The 20,748-nt window shown below is 44.4% G+C and overlaps 1 protein-coding gene and 1 non-coding gene across 17 annotated transcripts in view; one reads left to right on the forward strand and one right to left on the reverse strand.

The window, feature by feature from the left end:
- The window catches only part of CLASP1 (cytoplasmic linker associated protein 1), a 174,077-nt gene that overhangs the window by 39,439 nt on the left and 113,890 nt on the right, over positions 1–20,748 (forward strand). For 15 of the 16 annotated variants that reach the window (XM_051787003.1, XM_051786989.1, XM_051786990.1 and 12 more), the window contains exons 3-8: positions 8,391–8,469; positions 8,704–8,807; positions 9,306–9,397; positions 9,485–9,560; positions 11,867–11,964; positions 13,281–13,348. In XM_051787003.1, the coding sequence (XP_051642963.1) occupies positions 8,391–8,469; positions 8,704–8,807; positions 9,306–9,397; positions 9,485–9,560; positions 11,867–11,964; positions 13,281–13,348 (517 nt within the window). Of the gene's footprint in view, positions 1–8,390; positions 8,470–8,703; positions 8,808–9,305; positions 9,398–9,484; positions 9,561–11,866; positions 11,965–13,280; positions 13,349–16,788; positions 17,884–20,748 lie in introns of those variants that run through there. The other variant, XM_051787002.1, reaches the window with a different exon arrangement.
- Positions 6,645–6,761, reverse strand: LOC127471283 (U4atac minor spliceosomal RNA). Its single transcript, XR_007904618.1, has one exon. It is a non-coding gene; the product is annotated as a U4atac minor spliceosomal RNA (small nuclear RNA).

Raw genomic sequence — 20,748 nt, forward strand, 5'->3', positions numbered from 1 at the left:
TCTGGATATTTGAGCATCCTCACAGATCTTTCTAGTCTTTGTGAGTCCTAAGGGAGCAAAGAGGACTGTTGGTGATTTTCTGCTAGGTTGTGTGTTTGCCTTGTTTTTTATCACATGCTGTCTAAACCTCGGAAGCACTTCTATTTCAATATTAGAATATATTGAGCTTTTCTATTCCTCTTGGTGTTAGAGATGGAGTTGGGGTCAGTGCTTCTGTGCTAGAAGCTTTGAGATGCTCCAGCTGATAAGGTTCTGCCTAAAGGCAAATTACCAGTGTGATTTCTCACTTGCTCTGTGCACTGTAGCAGCCTTTTGCCTGTAATGGAAGGGAAAGCAATGTTATTAGGGGAACCAACCTGGTCTTTTAATAAGGCACATTGTGCTGTGCTAGCAATTTATTAGCTGCCATAAGAAAGGCTTTCAGTTTTCCTATGATAAACAAAGCAGGGCAATGCGATGGCTTTTTTCCTTTCTCTGACATATTCTAGTTGCTTTTCTGTAGGAGCACTCATTGTCTGATGCTTCATTATGCCTTGAACTTCTGAGATACAGCTGGTCACCAAAGCTACAAGGATGTGGTGGTCCTGATCCTAAGCTGCTGCTGAGGCATGATCTCATCATTGGTCACAGAGCTACATTAATTTTTCGTTATTGGCTGAGAAACTGGCTGTAAGTGCTCAGCTGGAGGCAATAGAAATGTATGGAATAGTGGCAGTGTTTGTGACTAAGATATATAACTGCTTTGTGGTGAGGAACCAAAGGTAACAGCAGGTGGTAGTGCAGGTGTTTCATTTTGATGTTGTTTCATATGAAGACACTAAGCACTGAGTGCTGCCGTGCAGGTATCCATACCTGTCAGGTGCTGCATAAACAGGACCACCTTTCTGAAACAATGCTCCTGGTTTTCAGCAGTGTTTGGGGTAATTGAGATGTGGAAGCGTGAAATAAGCTGGGGCTCTGCTTTCAACTGCCAAGCCTCCTGTTCTATTACCACGAGTGCTGCTTCCCTGGAGATGGAGCACAACTGGCGTTTATGTCAGTGGTGATTTACCTGCTGTGCTGTCTGGTGTTTTGACCTCGCTCGAGGTAGAAGAGCCACCAGTGCTCCACAGTGGTGACTCTGCAACGTGTGATTCCTCTGTGTCCTTTGGACAGAGCCCAGTGGCTGCTCTTCTTCTCATCACATGCAACAATTCAAGGACCAGTTCAGAATCTTTGCAAAAGAGGGTGAATTAGTTATTCTTTGGAACTCATCCCTTCAGTTCCCCTGAGCAGAGGCAGGGCAGGGAGCAGTGTGGCTGAGGGCTGATTCGCTCCAGCTCTTTCACTTAGGACATATTTGTCAGCTCTCCTGCAAGTGGATGACCACGTTTCACAGTGATCATGTTGTTTTAAGCATCACTCTGTTTGTCTTTGTGGAGTTTTTGTAGTGATAACTTCTTGCTCTGTGGTACATTTCCTTAAATTGCTTTTAATTACTCATGTGTTATACCAGATCTGTAGCTCTGAGATCAAGAGACAACTGAGGGTTTTTTGTTGGCTTTGTTTTCTGGATCCAGAAAGTAGTTCTTGTGATTTTTTGCTTTTGCACAGGAAATGTACCCTTGTGTCCTAACAGTAGGAGTAAAAATACATCTATGTATGGATCATTTCTGACAACTTTTTCTTAATACCTCCCAACATTTAAATTACTTTAGTTCTTCTGGGATTTATTTCACTCTAGATCTAGGCAATATTTACTAAGTTGCTCATCTGTTCCCAGGTTTGTAAATGAAGGAGAACTTTTAATAACCTGGTTTTTGCTTGGTGGTTTCATTGGGTGTTTTAGTTCACCTGCTTCCAGTCCAGCAGTGAACCCTGGCAGCCTGTCACTTGTCACATAGGCTTTACTCTCCTTGATCACTGTCCCACAGTGCTGCACCATTATAGGCTCTGTGAGTTGGCATCAAGTAAACTGGTCCCCAGAATTTTGGTGTGAGCAGTGAACCTTAATTCACAGATTTCATTATAGTTTTTTACAAGCAGTAGTTTTGAAGTGCTGAGCTGTGCTCTGAGCTCTGTTGCATTGGAGCAGCGGGGGGTTAATGAGATGGGCTGATTGCAGTTCTCCCTCTCTCCAGTCTCAGAGGACTGGAGGGAACAGTGGGAAGTTGTGTTGCTCCTTGTGTTGTGCAAGTGAGGCGTTTGTTGGAAGCTCAGATGGATGGGACTGTAGTGTGGGGACTGCTGGGATACTACTGGCTGTCATCACAGCGAGGAAAGGTGATTCAGTCTGTCTGCAAAGGTCAGAGGAGCTCAGAGTCGTGTTGGTATGGAGGCCTAGGGAAAATAAACTTGCAAGATGATGTTGGACAGAGACAAGGACTGAGGGGAGACCACAAGTAGTGGAGCTTTGGGAACCTGTCTGTGTGGAGAAGCACAGGGCAGTCAGTACCTTCTGGATTTTCCTTTGAGGTAGTGCCACAGCACAGACAACATGAGCAACCTGGGATTCACTGCCTGTAGAGAAGGCTGTTGTCATGAGCTGTCCTCACAAAGAGACAGACATCTCTGGATGTACTGCCAAGAGAAGAGAAAAGGTCTTCAAGCATGACATAGTAGGAGAGACTGGGATAAGGGATACAGAGATGAGAACCATTGTGTGGTTTAAATCCTGTCAGGTCTGCTCAGTGTGCTGCTACTCTGATTTGCATGCAGTGATGCTAGGAGCCCCTCAGTGCTGATACTCTCCAGTATACAGGATGTGGTGTCCCTGCTAAGGAAGGACAGAGTGCCTGGGATGTTCCTGACCCACCATGACTGTTCTCAGCTATAAATAGTCTTTGTTTGATCTGGTATTGCTTAGTGTAACTCCTTGTTTTGGGCAGAATAACTGATCACCTGTATAGTGGGGCAGAAAAAACCCTCTGAATGGTTTCTGTAGCTCTTTTTTTCCATTTTTTTAAATCCAAAATAGATATCTGGCCTCTCATCAGTATCTTAAAACACAAAAGAAAGTCACTATAAGATTGTTTGGTAAAGAAAAACTCACACATTAAACTTCACAGATTTAGAAATTGGTGGTAGATAAGAAATAAATGTGTCATTTTTCTTCCAGGTAGCTACTCCAAGAGATTGCGATCCATCTTCCAGTGTAAAAACTTATATATCCAAACCAAGCAGATGCTCTCTCGAGGCATTGCTGTATTGAATGGCAAATCAATGGCCCAGCACCCAAAATTGTGTGGGGATTTTGAAGGTGGTATCTGTGGTAGAATGGATGGTATCTCATGGATCTAGAGAAAGAACCTAGGAATAACTATTTCAAGTCTTCCCCTGTTCAGCTGTTAGACCACAGCTTGTAGTCATGCCAGTAAAACCAGTTGTGCTGCTGTTACTGCCTTCTTGTTGCTGGTGATGGTTTTGCAAATTGTGTTGTACAGAACAACTCATGATCTGTGTCTGTGCTAGGGCTGTTGGGCTGGGGAGATGTACTCATGCTGCCAGTGCAGATGTGATCCCTGCCTTGGAACATGAAATGTTAACTGCTGGAATGGTAGAAGGAGATGGACTCTTCCAGAGTGGATGTGGTTATGTTCGAGTGCAGGTGGAATACAGCAGTGAGCATTTAATAAGTTAACTTCACATTTCTCTGTCTGCCAGGAGTTTTGTTACTGTTGTGCTGACCCAAAATATGTACTCAACTTCAAAACTAAATTTGCAAATGTCATCTAACTTTAGTGCTTCCTCGGTCTTTCGTGCCCAGTTCAGTTGTGGTGGATGTTTCATGTCCTGAGGAATTAGAACTGCTCTCTGTCTGACTGTTTATTGCTGGTCAGACAGGCAGTGATGTGGGGCATCAGTGCTTGCCTCAAGTTTCCCAGTATGTAGTCTGAAGGGTTCTCTTGTTTTCAGAAATATATTAAATTTGCATACTTAAAGTATGCAAATTCATCTTCATGTCTTTGTTTATGAATCCAAAAGACAATCTAAGCAAGTGTTCAAAAAAACCTGGTTGAATTCTCTTACAAATCCTTTTCTTCATGGTGAGACTTAGAAGTCTTTTCTTCCATCTCCCTTCCCTCCTCCAAGAAAAACATCCTAGGCAGAGACTTCAAAGTGAAATGACCAAGCTGTGTCACCAGTGGTGGAGATGAGCATGTTGAAACAGCATGAAGCAAGCTGGTGACACAGCTGGGGTAGGAGCTCTCTCCAGCATTTCCATTTGGTTCCCAAGCTGCCAGGTGTGGAAGGTCCAGCAGGAGGCCGGCAGAGCAAAACAACTCCGTGGGGATGTGCTGCTCAGCCCATTGATGCTTCCCTGCAAGAGACATGGGATAAAGGTTTGTGCAGCAGCCATCACATCTCTACTGCTTGTGGCATGATGCAGAGTGGAGGAAAGGGTTTGCCTCTCCCCGCCACAATTTGTGCAGGCTGTCAGGGTAGCCCGAGGCTGAGATTCACTCTGGTCACTTTGTGCTGGATCAGCTACTGCTGGATTGTGCAGCTTTCTTAGCCTTTTATGGGAGCATATTTAGATGTGTAATACCCAGGTGTTAAAGAACAGATGCTTTGAGTTCTTTGAAGTAACTTTTTGTTGACCTCTTTAAAAAAAAAAAAAAATTATTGTCTGTATTGGGAAAGGCTGTGTGGCATCCTGGGAACTAATTCTTTACTGACCTGGCAGTCAGAGAGAGGCAGGAGAAGGGCTTGCTGACAGCCCTTGGCACCTACAGGAAGTACTTCATGACATGACAAAGCAGCAGCAGATGCCAATGGATCTGAATTCTCGGTGGTGTAACTTGCCACCCAGACTATTATTGACTATATTGGGGAACCTCAGGAGTCAAATAAGCAGAGCAGCAGAGTCTCAGACCGAGCACACAATACTGTGTGTTTCTGATTCTGAGATTGGTCTTTTTGGGGCCTGTATAAAGTAGTGGCTAAAAGACCTGTGCTGATGTAAAGGCCTGAAATAACTCTGTAGTTATCAGCACTGCAGCTTTATCTGGAATTTGATGGAGAGCTGCCCTTCCTGTGCCTTGGTGTGGAGCTGTGCTGGCCAGCTGGCTTCCCTGGAGAGAGGCCCTGCTGTGGGATCAGGGAGTGGAGTGGCTGCTGACGGGGCCCATCCCTGCTCTGGCCCTGAGAGTCTCCCCTCTCCTGAGGTTCCTCCTGCTCGTAGGTGTGTTAATTCAGGCAGAGCCGACTACTTCAGTGGTGAACAGGTGGGCTCTTCAGTGCAGTCAGTCCAATGCAACAGTTGGGCTGGAATTCAATTCATTATTCATTTGTTTGCCAGCCATGCCCTGGGTTGTCTGTTATCTGTCTGTAGTGGATCCACTGGCTCTCTCAATCCGTACATGATTTCAGCTTTTTACCTCTGACCTTCAGGAGTTTGAGGCAGGTGGCACGTTGGGGTTGATAAATGAGTCCAGCATGGTCGAGAATAACATCTGCTCACCCCAGTGTCTGTTTCCTCAGTAGCTGTCCAAGCGCCACTGTAATCATTGTGCTCAATAAATCCCCATTTTTATAAGCACAACAGCAAAAAGTAGTGGGAAGCTTAGCTTGTCCTCCCAGCCTCATCCTGGGGGTGAACTACAGGGTATGTTTGCACTGTGCATGTGTTTCCTTTCATGTTTGAGCGATGAGTTCCCCTCACTCTTTCTGGCTTGCAGGCAGTTTGAAGAGGAGATGGATCCCTTCCTCTCCCGGGATCGAATTTACCCCTGGGGCACATCTCTGTAATTGCAGGCAGCACACTTATCTCTGTGCAGGATGTTTCTGTGATGGGACTCTAATCAGACAGCTGTGAATGGTGACTGGCACTCAGAATCCCATTGATTTTCCCTAAAAGCATCGCTCCACTAATGAGGATCCGGAGCCCACTCTCTTACTGGGGCTCTGCTGCCGGACCCCAGCCCGGAGGCTCCGGGCGAGCTGGCAGGCAAGCGGGCAGCCATGGGGCTTAGGGCAGCTGGCTGAGCATTTGTCAATGGTAGATTAAATCCAGTGTGCAAGATGGATGTGAAAACGAAACACGGCTTAACAGAAGCACGAGGAAAATTCTCCTTTGGCGTACAAATAGATTCTAGATCTTGTCGGCATGCTGCAAATGATGTTGAATTAAAAAAAAATTACACGGTTGAAGGATCTGTTACTCCGAGGGGGAAAACGGCAGGAGCTGTTTGGAGAACGTGTGTTGGGAGAAGTTAGGATCCAGGGGCTTGTATTTAGAAAATTTTTTTTAGCAGACTTGACATGGAGTTGTAGGCTGTTTCCTGTATGCACCGTGCATAGCTCCGTGGCTGCTCCGGAGCTGAATCCATGGGACAGACAGAGGGTTGTTGTGGACTGACCGCTGTCATGCAGAGCAGCCGTGGCGACTCCAGCAGGAGTTAAAACAGCGTGACCCGGGCGTGGAACGTGAGGGGTTTGTTGTGGACAGCGGGTATCCCGGACGCGGCTTAGGGACATTGGTTGTTGGTGGGAGGGGGGGCAGCGGGAGGGGTGCCGCCGTCAGCCGGGTGTGTCAGACCGCAGCAGTCTCCATACACACGCCGCCGCGACGGGTGCCCGGTCGGGCTCGGTTCGGACGGACGGGCTTTCCCTGCCGCGGGGCGGGTGTCATTGGGACGCGCCGGGCACTCGCCGCGGTGCGAGGTTCCAAAAATTGCGCCGCGCACGGAGCGGGCGCCGCTGTGTTGCTTTAGGCGTTAGCAGGGCTGCCCTCGCCACACGCTCATTGAGCAGCCGCGCAACCCCCAGATAAGGACGGTTGAGTAGCTGTTGCGGGCGCGCCGCCTGTAGGGGAGGGCGAACTGCGGCCTAGGTCGCGGCGAGGGGCGGCGCGCCCCCGGCCCTCCCGCTCCCGCTGGCCGGCTCGGGGGCGCGCTCCGCGCGGGGACGCGCGGGGAGCGGCGGCTCGGGGCGGCCCCGCGCCCCGTTCGAGCCCTTTTGTCGGCGGCGATGGCGCTTACCCAGAGTGCTCCGCGCCAGCCGGGCGCTCATTTGCATAGGGGCGGGGCAGCCGCGCGGCGGCAGCGGGGACGGGGCGCGCCCCCTGCTGGGCAGCCGCGGCAGTGGCCGGGCCGGGCCCGGGTGTGCGTGTGGATAATGGGCATTATCTGTGCGGTGCGGGTGTGCCCGTGCTCCCTGTGCCTGCACACGGCCTGGGATGTGCAGAGAGTGTGGATATGTGCGTGTGGATAATGGACATTATCTGTGCGGTGCGGGTGTGCCCATGCTCCCTGTGCCTGCACACGGCCTGGGGATGTGCAGAGAGTGTGGATATGTGCGTGTGGATAATGGGCATTATCTGTGCGGTGCGGGTGTGCCTGTGCTCCCTGTGCCTGCACACGGCCTGGGGATGTGCAGAGAGTGTGGATATGTACGTGTGGATAATGGGCATTATCTGTGCTCCCTGTGCCTGCACACGGCCTGGAGATGTGCAGAGAGTGTGGATATGTACGTGTGCGATTGCACACACACTTGTGTGTATGTACAGGGAGTGTAGATCGGCTTATATATTTGGAGGTTTAGATTAGATATCAGGAAAAGCACCAGCAGGGTGCTTGGGCAGGGGAACAGGCTCCCTCGGGAAGTGGTCACAGCACCAAGCCTGACAAGAGTTCAGGAAGCGTTTGGACACTGTCAGGCACGTGGTGTGATTCTTGGGGTGTCCTGTGCAGGGCCAGGAGTTGGACTCGATGATCCTGGTGGGTCCCTTCCAACTCAGCAAAAAGTTTAAAATAAAATTTAAAATCTAAAAATAAAAAAATGTGTATATGTGCACATTTGTATGTATGTACAGACAGCATAGACATGTAGGTATATGTGTATGTATGTACACTTAGGTGTATGTACAGGGAGCTGAGCTGTGCTGGGACAGCCCCGGTGGCACCACCTCAGAATCCTGGCTGTACCTAACACTTCCAGGCATGACTAACCTCAGTGCTTCTCCGGGAACTTAGAGAGAAATGTCTCATACCAGGATGATCAAGGTCTATAGGGCATCCTCATGTGTTTCATATACAGGCTACACAGTATATTCAGTATGTAATGTATCTTTTTGTGGCTAGTAAATGTAGTTAATCAGAGTGGGTTTTCTGATCTGCAACCTGTTCTGAAGCTTCTTTCAAACAAGGTGTCTTTCCCTGGGTTTCAGTTATGTTATAAAAGCGTTGGGTTTAATTTCTGCCGGTGAATAATTAAGCAGCTCTTAGTGCACACCGTTTTCTAACTATAATTGTAATAATTGCAATTAATTACAAATGTTAATTACAGCAAATACTGCAGGGTTATGTGTATGATTTGTGTACACTGGACATGTATATGTATGAATTTAGCATTGAGCAGCAATTACAGCTGTAATGCACACTAAAACACCATCTGTCCTGTCCCTGCAGGTGGTTCTCCTGGGCATTGACATAATTTCTGCACTAGTGTCCCGCTTACAAGATCGCTTCAAGGCCCAGATTGGCACAGGTGAGGGTGTGTGTGTGTGAATGTCCCCAGTGCTCTGCTGGCATCCCCTCTGGCTGCTGTACACAAAGCTTGGTTTCTCCCCAGGAGAGCACTCGGGAGGCTCTGGGTGGTTTCAGGCACAGCTGAAGGGCAGCAGGTCCGGTTCCTCCATTGGGTGGGGGGAGAGCAGAGAGGCTGTGCCACTGTGTCAGTTTTTTCCTGAGGGATTTGGATGTTTCTATTTTCTTTCCTCAGTTCTGCCAAGTTTACTTGATAGGCTGGGAGATTCTAAGGACTCTGTGAGGGAGCAGGATCAGACCTTGCTGCTGAAAATCATGGAACAAGCTGCTAACCCTCAGGTATGTTCGACAGCCCTCTACAGCGTGAGTGACTGGCTGTGTAAAAAGGAAAACTTTTCCCATCAGAGGGTTTTCGCCTGTGGCTCTGTCTGAAATGGCTTCATCTCCCTACACCTTGTTATGAGATATTTGCTTCACTTGAGAATGCTGTTGTGTGACAGCATACACATGGGAGTGTGAGTGTCAGTGGATTTCCCAGGAATGGGATGTGTTGGGTAGATGTCAGAGTTGTTGTTCTGGGTCTTTGGAAGGTACTTGCTTTCTGTAAATATGAATATTGTTTTAGGTAGTGGGGAGTTACTGTGAAGTCAGCACAGAACAAAGAATTAGTCAGAGCTAAAAGTGTCTTGCTACTTCTTGTCCTGTTGTTCTCGGATGGGCCTAAATCTTATATTTAAGCTCCAGAGATGGCATGGTGTATGTCTGCTGCAAGAGAGAATCTGTTTCTTCCCCCACTGTCTGTTTTTCCTGTCTCATTCTCTCTTCTGTTTTCCACAGTACGTGTGGGACAGGATGCTGGGAGGATTCAAACACAAGAATTTTCGGACAAGAGAAGGGATTTGCCTCTGCCTTATTGCAACACTCAATGCGTAAGTCAGAACCTTCTGCAAGCCGGTGTTGTGTACACAAGCCTGCTCTGTGATTCACAGTGGTGCTCTTTTGTTCTTCATTCCCAGATCTGGAGCTCAGAGTTTAACACTGAGTAAGATAGTGCCACATATATGTAACTTACTTGGAGATCCAAACAGCCAGGTAAGCTTTTGCTGTGAGTCATGTCTAAAGGTTGTGCTGATTGCCTTGTGGGTAATGTGTTCTGGGCTATGTGTTCTGGCTGGTAAATCAGCTCATTGTGCTGGTGGTGAGCTCTGAACAATGCTGTACATGAAGAGCCCTTTGCTGCTTTTGAAGAGGTATGATTTGAAGTATGTCCAAACCAGCATATCAATTACTCCAAGAGTTCAACAGAACAACATGAATCTGCAGGCGAGATGAACAGAGCAGGAAGCCTTTGTGGGAAAGCAACTCCTGTGCCTTACAGCCTTGAATACAGGGGAGGCTGCGAGGATCCCTCTGGCCTTGGTGCAGCACCCCTCACCTTCAGAGAACAACCAGTCTTGGCGGGGAGGGCAAATGGGACCAGTCGGACAGCCTGGCCATGTGTGCTGCCAGAAACTGTGCAGGAGAGTTCTCAACAGGGAGTGAAGACAAGTGATGTAGAGACCTTAAATCAGCAGTGCAACCCAAATAAAAATACAAGCTGAATAAAATTTGTTCCTTCTATACGCCTTTTGTCCTACCTAAAATTAGATGGAAGTATGTGAAGTTAGTGAGAAAAGGGGGATGGGGAAGCAGGATTCAAACCCATTTTTCAATAGCCCTGTTGGTTCCCCTGCCAGCATGAGTGACACATAATGGGATCCAGGTCTGGAGCGGGTGTTCAGTTGAAAGGAGGTGTGGGCTGTCAAACTGGGGAATTGGTTTTCCTTGGCTCTGGGGAGTTGGCCATATTCCCTTGGCTGTCAGGACCACCCCTTGCTGAAGAGGAGGACTGAGTGTGAAACAGCCTTCCCTTGCTCCTTGTGCCAGTGCAGGAGGAGAAACCCATTACTCCGAGAAGTTTCTGAGGAAGTTTAATATTCAGGGCCCTCAGGTTCTGAGCTGAGACTAAGCAAGCTGTTACCCTTCAAGGGGATACTGGGTTTAGGGCTTGGATGTGTTGAACAACCAGATGCCTTGATCCTGCCATTGATGAGCTGTTGAATGAACTGGGAAGTTGGTGTTTTCCCTCAGAACTGCTTCTTCCTTGTACCTGGCACAACTTATTATCCCATATCCAGCTGAAGGGGTAAATAATGGATCTGATCTCTCTCTTTCTGCTGGATCTCGTTCCTTGTCCCCAGAAAGCCCATGCCTGAACTGATCAGACACCAATTGCTGTCAAAGTGGCTCCTGGTGGAACAGCGCCTGTCCGGGCGCAGGGGCTGGTCCCGGCCTCCCGTAGGGCTGCTGCACTGCTGGTGCCTTCTGAGCGCTGGGAGACCTGCTGCCCGGTCACTGCTGCCCTCTCTTGGAGAGAGAGGACAGAGAAACACATCCAGGTCAAGTCCTTTGTTGTGGATGTGGGAGCTGTTCCATTACAGCTCTTTTCAGAAAGAGTGCTTTTGTTGTTTTTAACTAATGCAGTTGCATAACCCAGTGTGCATCTGGTGTGACAACAGTATTTAAACTCTGATTATTTTCTCAAAAATAAAATTGAGATTGAGACAAGTGTTTAGGGTTTTTTTGACTAGGAAGCAGGGCACATGTGCTTGCCCTTTGAATCTCACCTATAGGCAATTCTAGCTTGTGTCCACAAGATATTCCATGTCTAGTCACAAGGTGTGCAGGTTTGTGGGTAGCTACCAGACCATCTTTTGAGAAGCAGAAGTGCACAGCTTTGTAGGTGTTTCTGCAGGCAGAGGTGTTTCTGCAGAGCCTGCTGTGTGTGGTGGAGGAAAGGGGTTAAGTATAGAAAGGTGACACTTTAATCAGATTTATGTCTCTTCTGTTGTCTGGCGGGAAGGATGTGCTCAGCAGTTTCTTGCAAATCAGTTTGGAAAACATGCAAAATTAATGGTGACTCAGGTGACTGATTACTTCTCCCTTTCTCCATGTTTTGTTATCAACATAGAAACATAAGTTTGTAAAACAGATTTAAAATTCAGTTTGTTTTATAATGTCCAAGTAATACAAGGTCTGTTCGTGTCTCTCTCCTTTTTTGATTCAGTAAATGTACCTATTGCACACAGTGGGTGGGGTTTGGCAAAGGCAACCAGGCTCTCAGTGTATGAAACCTTTCATCTTATGCCTTCACTACCTTTTCAATTAAATTAGACCTGCTGATACTGCTAATATGTGAAATGCAGGGTTGGAAGCTCCCCTTCATGAACCCTGTGGTAACATGTATAGTGGCAACTGTTGTTACTGAGAAATATGCAAATTTAGTTCTCCAAGGTAGGACAGGGATTTAGTTATTTAAATTGTAAAGATGATTGATTTCTCTCATCTCTCACGTTCAGGTTCGAGATGCAGCAATAAACAGCCTTGTGGAAATTTACAGACATGTTGGTGAACGTGTAAGGGCTGATCTCAGTAAAAAAGGATTGCCACAATCTCGGTAAGTTGAGAACGTCCTTAAGTCTTCACTGTTTTTTGCCTTCTTTTTATTACCTTCCTTCCTACATTTAGAAGGCTTTGGGAGCTGCATGATTGAACCTTTTCCTGGGATCAGGGTTTGATATTTCTTCATCTCAGAAACACTCAGGTTTCACTTAATGTGGATCCTGTACCTTTGCCCAAGTATGTCACCACATCTGGAAAACCACTAAAATTATTACAGGTGTTTAGTTAACTTATTTATGATTAAATTACTTAAGATTTTTCCTATATGTTCTGGATGTATAGAGAGGATGCTTAAAAGTAGCCTGTGTTTATGCAAAAAAACCCAGTCAAAATAATCAGTTTTAAGGTTTTATTAAAACCCCCCCCAAAATAAACAAAACCAAAAAACCCACCAAAAAAGAGTCCATAAAAAAACCAAACAAAACCCAGCCAACCCTACACCAAAACCAAAGCCATGTCCCTCTGCTCTGCCATTTCAACTAAGAAAGCTGCTCTGCATCTTACCTCCAGTGCGCAGGGTGGAGCATGGTTAGACCTGAGGCTGGAGGAGGTGGCAGCTTGTCAGGGCACAGGGGGAGGGAAGAAGAGGTGATTTTGGAGGTGGGGTGCATGCAGATGGAGGCAGCACTGTTGCCTCTTGTTCTCCAGTGAAAACATCTGCTTCCATAATGTGGCTCAAAGTAATAAACTGTCTGGGAAGGGATAATGAGAGGTGATAGGGATCTTCTGCTCCACCAGGCCTGTCACATAAATGGAAAAGTGTCAGGGCCAAAGACAAATGTTGTGTGAAGTTGTTTTTTAGGGGTGTGTCCTGTGGTATTTCTGCAAATAGTTAAGATAGGCAAAGTGATGAACTGGAAATGCATTTACAATTAACCATGTTACATCTTCAGTAATGTAATATTTCCAATTATATCTCTTACACCTCTGTAATATCAGTTGCTTCTTAGTTTTTCTAATCAGTTGCATGTTGACTTTTTTTTTTTAATTTTAAAATAACTTCTTTCCACACTGACATTTTCGACTGTGCTCCCAATGAACTGAATGAAGCCAAATTTGTCTGATAATATCTTGAGATGTTAGAAGATAGCTGCCCAGGGAAGTGGTGGAATCACCATCCCTGGAAGTGTTCAAAAGCTGTGTGGATGTGGCACTTCAGGACATGGTTTAGAAGTGAACACGATGGTGCTGGGTTAAAGGTTGGACTCAATGATCTTAGAGGTCTCGTCCAACCTTAGTGATTCTATGATTCTCATATTCCTAAAAATTAAATTCAATTGTTCATTGTGCATTCGTTTAACTTTCAAACAGGTTGAATGTAATTTTTACAAAATTCGATGAGGTCCAAAAATCTGGAAACATGATCCAGAGTTCAGGTGGTGAGTAGAATTACTTCTAATCTCTTCTGGTGTTTTTTGCAATTTTTGCTAGTAATTTGCTTACTTTAGTAACAAGTGTTTATTACTGTTTTTTGTATTGATAAGCTTATAAGTTAGGAAGTAATCTTAATAGGTATCACTCCTTGTTTAGGAATAGATTTTTGAGAGAATTCTTGGTGAGGAAATTCATCCTTCTACCAACAGCTGAGTAGAGCAGAGATGAAGAACCTGAGTTCAGAACTGTGGGTTCCTATCAAACTCACACCCTCTGCAAGGCCAAGAGCAGGAGAGGTGATGTCCCTGGTCATTCCCGCCATGCTCTCAGAAGCCAAGAGAGCAGAGAGGTCTTTGCTCTTTTAAATTGGAAAAAATATCTTTTTCACTTCTAGGCACAATTCTTCTTTCCATATCCATTTTTAAATACAGCAAACTTCATCCCTGCAGGAAATAATAAAATCAACTTATTTGAAAATCCTGAAGTTATAATTTGGATTATTCAGAAATGTGATGTGATATTCTCTTGTATGTTTGCGAACAATGAAGACCTAGTGCAGGTTCCTCAAATGGAATGGGTTAAAATTATACCTTTGCATAATGTGGGAAAATTTTGTCTGTACAGGTAGATGAGACTTACAGGGGTAAAAAAGTGCAATTGAGAAACAAGTGTCCTTGTACTTGTTTAAAAGGGGGGGAAGTAAATATTTAATCCCTTATCAAACTTCTTAAGGTTCACAACCTCCAGGTGATTACTCTGAAATCCCAAGTGAAACAAGCTTAATGCTGACTCAGCTTCTCTGCTTTCCACTTGGCTAGACCAAGGCAGAATGTTTTGCTGGCAGTGAAACAGAAGGGGCTTTCAAAAAAAAAAAAACCAAAAGCAATTTGATGCATCATTGTACTGTGTATGTTGCTGTTGTTTGGAGTTTGATGAGACAGACTTGCTATCTGTGGTAAGACATATTGCTTATCTAAAGCATCCATGTATCAGAACTTCTACTTTTAGACTTCATAGGAAACTATTTTTTCTTTTATACCCCTTTTTCACTGTTTTGGTGAATTTGAAGATTTAACTTTTTTGTGCATCGAGTGCCCGAAACCGTATGATCCCCATCTCATGTCCTTGACTCCACTGACAGGCTTTTAGTACTTCCAGACACAAGTACTCCTGTCTTCCTCAGCCTGCTAAACCTGATCCTCTGGTGTCTCTCTGTTCTTGCTTGTGCTGTGGCTGGATGCAATCCTTGGAGTCTCTGCTCCATTGAATCTCTTGTGTGGACACTGAGACCAAAAAGTAGCCTGGGGAAAAAGGAGATGGTGAGAGCGGAGGAGTGTTAAGGGGTCAAAGAGAGCAAGGGATAGGATCTCCTATTGCTCTGCCAGAACCTTTTCATCTTCCCTAACGATGAAGAAGTCTGTAGTTGCAGAGTTAAAGCAGTTCTCATTTGACACCATTACTTATTAATATATTTTGTGTGTGTGTTTGAGGGGAGGGTTCAGTTTCCTGTAGTGCCATAGGCTGATTTGTTTCTTCCTTGCCCTCCAAGCATAGCACAAACACAGCACACATGCTCATCATATCTAATGTGTCAACAGCTCTGTGCAACTTTCAGTTTACCTTGGTGAGGTGGTGTAAAGCCAGCGAAGGAGGCTTATCTTCACCCGTGGTCACAAGTTTATTATGGCCTGAAGACAAGCTAAGTTTGTCAGGTTTCTTGTGTCCCTGACACCTTCTGCAGCTTTTGAACAAGGGTGACACTTTCAGCAGTTGTCAGAGTCACCAGGGAAGGTGATGATAAATATTGCACATCCAAAAGATTTGACTTTCCCAGGAAATAGTGGAAATAGCTCTTAGTTTTGTTAACCCTTTGAGTCTGGCAGAGTGGTTGTATGGGAGAATGAGTCTGTGCTTTTCTGGTGGGTAGCCAAGAACAAGGTGTTGGCTGAAGGGTCACTCATAACTGAGCAGTAAAGTTGTGCTAATTACAGTGAGACTTGAAAGGGGTTGTCCAACCTGTCTTATTACAGAACTGGACAGGTGGGAAAGCAAATGTCGCTTCTGGAATGGTGGAATATGGTGAAAACTGGTCTCTTAGCTCTGAGACGAGACTACAGTTTGGGATAACAGTTTCCTCTACTGGTTCACTGAGGATTCAAGTAAAAGAAAGCAATTGCAGCAGCACTGTTTGTATATCAGGAGTGTTTTGGAGATAAGGGAGTTGCTGTAAGTTGTTAAAGGGTTCCTATCTGATGGTTCCCAAGACACAAACAAACAGAAATCTTACTTAGACTACCAGAAAAGGTGCTTAAAATAATAGAACACTTTCATAATCCAAAGAATAAATGTAATAAATGAACTCTAATCAGATTGTGAATTTCAAGTCTCTGAAAACAATTTGTGTTTTGTATTTATTTTTCTGTGTTGTGATCCATGAATCCTTCTTTGAGTGTATCTTGAATTATTTTTTTGGCTAGGCATTGTTTTTATCATTTAGTAATACAAGAATCAAATGCATAGTGGGGTGGGGCAGGTTTGCAGAGTAATCTGAGGTGTTTCATTAAGACAGAGGGAGGTTTTGGCATGCCCAAGTATGCTGCTTGTTGCTAGGCTACCAGCAGCCCTTATAGCTAGAATATGAAGTTAAAATCCACGCTGGATTTCTCGATGATTCTCAGTGCATCTCTGTTTTGTTATTTGGCATATAATTAGTCAGCCTCTTGAAGCAAAAATTATAGTTTTCCCCCCTTTGGGCTTTCAGCAAACTAATTATTTTCTGTGTAACTGCTTTTGCTAATTATGCAGATGCCTTATTCCCCTGGGACAAATACATTTTCAGCATGAAAGAGCCAATAATTGCCAGCTAGTCAGCTGCTGTCTTCATGTGGCGCTGTGTGATGATCTTGAGTTGGATGTGATACAGAGAGAGAGGCTATTGGACACAGACTCCAAGAAATTCATGCTGCATGAATTTCCTTGGTACTATCTGGAAGGACCTTAACATAAAGTGTAGAGGTTTTCTGTGGATTTGAGTTGACTTTGGATCAGACCACGACTCCAGAAAGCTTTATAATCAAGTTTCAATACAGATTAATAATAAAATAAATGATCTGCTGAGAGACACAGGCTGATAGCAATCAATGACCCAAACCAAAGCTTTCAGTAGCCAAAATGTTTTGGGGTGTTTTTTATGCTTTTGATCATTGTGATATCTTAATATGATGTTCTTTGATGTAAACCTTTTTTTTTATATAGGTCACACAGTTTTGAGAGATACTTCTATATTTATGTGTGCAGGGATACTGCAGTGGTGTGCCTGTGGGAAGGGAGGGGATCGAACTTTCTTATTGGTGATGAATTTTGACTTGGGAGAGCAAGATTTAGGGACAGTGGAGGTGGTAGTGGTCTTGGGCTGCAAGGGAATCAAAGCAGGAGATCTTATAGTCCGAATTCTAGAGTTGAGATCTCTCCCCTGTGGATGCTTGCACAGAGTAAGGTGAGAGGAGGATGCAGTTTTGGTAGCTGACTGTATCAATGTGTGTTCTAAGAGTGAGCAAGTTAATTAAAATAGTGCTAAAATAGAAGATGTGATAATTTCAGTTACTGAAAACGTATGAAGAAGGAGCAGTGCTACTTTTCAGTAGAACTACATCTATATTTGAGATAATGTATTAGATAAATATGCTATTTGCTAAGTGAATTCTGTTTAGGCAGTTGAGAACTTGGAGTCAGTTAGATGGAAACTAGAACTATTTTAGATTCCTGTGTTTTGCTAGTAATAAAGTTGAGTAATTGAATGCTATTTTGATATTTATTATATGAAGGAAAATCACCCACATTTGCCAAGTATTGCCATGCATCTGGGGGTGGGATATTGTGTTTGTCAACACACATCCAAGCAGCAGAGTTGCAGACTGGAAGGAGGGACAACTGTCTGTGGTAACACAGAGGGATTTCAAACCACTAAATGCTGCATTGTGCTTTTCTGCATTCTTTCCTCCTTGTGCAATTTAAATTCCATTATGGCTTGTTCTCTGAATATGGTTTTCAGTTTTCAAGAAAAAGAAAATTCATTTCATTGAGTCAGCATTCTTATGGCATAAAAAAACAAGTAAATACCCCTTCACCTGTGTGGGACCTGAGAGAGCAGTAATGTCTGATATTTGAGTGAGCACCATTAACTGAGAGTACATCCTTGTGGAAGGTATAAATGGACAAGATGAGCTCTGCTCCCTTTCTAGCAGCTTTGTAAATAAGTATATTGCTGCCTCTTGGATCTTAAACTCTGAAATGTAGAAGGGAGGGATGTGAGCAAGCAGGCACAGGAGGACACATAGAGCTCAACTGAATGCTGAGCAGGCTTTTATTTTGGAGGAGAGGTGGCAATCGCCTGCTAGGTCACACAGCGAAGTGGTGTAGGAGGGTGGCGAGTTTGCTGCTGGTTAAGTTGCTGAGAGACATGCACTGTGGGGCTGCTCCCGGAGCACAGTGCCCTTCCCCAGGATCTCGTCGGCACTGCAGAGAATGACTACGGGCAAAGGTAGGTGTTAATGAATGTGCCACTGGGATGGATGTGTTTATTTGTTAGTGTCTGAATATTTGACTGTTCTGTTTCTTTTTAATGGTGTGACGAGACTGAAGCAATCTTGCAGTAAAAGTGGAACTTTAAAAAAAACAACCTGGAAGCATCTATAGCCTGGGGGCATCAAGCTTAGTTTAAGTTCTATAAAATATGATAAATGATCTGTTTGATGGGGTGAAGGAAGAGGATGTGTGCATATATAAGGGAATGGAACAGGTTGTGAGAGGTGAAGGACAGGTATTTTCAGAAACCCTTCCTGGTCTGTGATGTTTTTGAGTGATCACTGAGACTTTAATTTCCTAGCTGTTGCCTTTTGCAAAATTAGTTGGGAAGATTATTTAAATTGGTTATGAGTACTTTTGAATTGGAACCACAGTTCCAAGAATGTGCCAGATGGAGAATCAGTGTTTTCCCCTGCATTTTTATATTTTAACTGCATTTCTGTAACGGAGGAATTCTATGGTAGTCAGTGAGGCTGGAGGAGATTAGGTGAAATGGAAAGGCAGAGGACATCTGTATCTATTCACCTGTGAAGAATAATTTGCAGGATAGAGACATATATTGCATTTATTTTTGATACGTAAGGAGCCTGTGCTTTTTATCTTAGCTTTCAGAGGAGGTGATTTTTGTTAGCCATCTTTGCAAAAGCTGCATCATTTTTCTTTCCCTTTTTCTCTCCATTCACTGTACCTGTTGTGTTGAAATCCTTACTACAGTGTCAATGTAGTAGACTAAATTTAGGAAGTCTGAGATTGTCGGTATCTGAATTTTATAGACCTTGGTTTTGTATTGATATTTACAGCGTCAAGGTGCGAGTTAACTGGCAGCTTTTTATGTAACAGAAGGTAGAAATCACTTGGGCAAATTGAATGCTGTGGAATGGATACTACATGTTACAGTACATGCCATTTCTATGCACAGTTCTTCATTTTAGGGGCTTGGAATATCCTTTTGGAATATTATGTTTTCCAAGGCAATTATTGCATGTATTTTCAGAGGAGGCAGTGGATGCATGTGTGAAGTGTTCCTTGTTCACTGTCAGTAAATGCCTCCCAGCTCCAGGAAATAAACACAGAAACCATCTAGGCTGGTCCTCCTTTTCTGAACTGCATCACCTGTCAGTGGATAGTGTCACCATCTACAGCTGAGAGACCTTTTCATTCTGGCTCTTCCTGTCCAGGTCAAAAGAGGAGTTGAGAATAATCCATTATTTTAATAAAATTGGAATTGTGTTGAATAATTAATGTATTTAATTGCTTATTAAAGAAAACGAGCATGTACTTTGTTGTCAATGAAGCATGATGATTTCATCATGCTGGGAACTTCTCAGATTTATAGGATCAGCTGGTGGAATGAAGAACCCGGGGTAGTAGTCCAGCTGGTCTTATCTGTTGGGAAATTTCTGACCTCCAGGTCACCACTGCTGAACTGTGGTAGTTGCAAATGTCAGAAGAAAAGTAAGTGTGTAAGTTGTTAGTGCTATTGTGTGTTCTGGATTGAATCCAAAGTACCTTGAGTGCAGCATTTCCTTGCAAAGAAGTGTTAGACCAGAGTTACTTTGGTTGTGTGTGTCTCATCACTTCCCTAAGCCTGATGGTTTTATATGAACACACAAATGCTATTTTGGCAAAGCTTTGGTGTAACTAAGCAGAATCATGTTGTTACTAACATCACTAACAGATGTGCATAAAATACAGGCTAAAGGAGTGAGCAGCTTAAGGACAAGATGCTGCTGTTCAGTGGGGAGGTTGTGAGCGAAAGATTAACGTGCACCATTCCATTAACACTTAATGGAAGTTAAATGCATGAATATCCTGCACATCTGGAATGAAATTTTTCATGCGGGGCCTGATCTTCTTCTTCCTCTTTGGTAAAAGTACCATGTGGATCTGAGTGACCTCAGTGGTTGTCTTAGAGAATACATGCAAGTTGGAACACATTGCAAGGATGAATCTCCAGTCCAGTGTTCATAAAGAATTAGAATGAAAAAAATCCTACACACTTCCCACGGAAACTGCAGTAACATCTGGTACAGCTGCAGAGGTGATCACAGTTCAGGAATCCTTTGCAGTTGCTGTTTTCTCTGCTATGGTCTTTTCCTCCCATTTTTTTCATGTGTTTTGGTGTCAGGTTGTTTTCACCTGTGAAACAAAACCTCAAATCTGCAGTGGTCATTCTTTAAAATCTCTGGACCAGTTTCCTGGTATCTTCTGTGCTGCTTTGCCCAGCTGGCTCTGCTTTGTAGATCTTCTGTTAGAAAGAGTTTAGGGATCAAAACCGGAACAATATTAAATCTGGTGACATTTTCCCATGAAAGGACTAACTCTAAATATCATAGTTTTGATCGCTTAGCTTTGTCATTTATTGTACACACAATCTTCCAGGGGCAAGTTTATCAATAGGATGGTTCATACACATGCCCATGCACACACATATTGATCACTGTGAATATAGCAGTGATTTTAGGTCAGCCTTTTAATTCTCAACAGTTCCCTGAGAGAGATGGGAGTACAAGTTATTTGACTATCCTAAAGGAAGGCTGGCTGGCGCACTAAAGGGCAACCTGGTGTGAGTAAAAAGTATCCCATAGCTGTATACTTTGCAGATTCATGAAGCTTATTTGGGTCATGTTTGTGTTTCACACATTCTGACTTCAACACTTGTTGGGTGAGCACAGGAAAGTGCTTCAGTGAGTACAAGTGAAGGTATCACATGCTTTTGCTGTTATGGAAAGAATTACAAAATTGTTCTTGACATAGGAATTTTTGCCTGAGGCTCACAAATACTTCGGTCTCCACAAAAAGTGGCAGAGAAGTGGGGGTC

Source organism: Manacus candei, unplaced genomic scaffold, assembly GCF_025592945.1.
Source record: "Manacus candei isolate 608988 ecotype Guabito, Panama unplaced genomic scaffold, ASM2559294v1 h1tg000023l, whole genome shotgun sequence".
NCBI classification, from domain to species: domain Eukaryota; kingdom Metazoa; phylum Chordata; class Aves; order Passeriformes; family Pipridae; genus Manacus; species Manacus candei.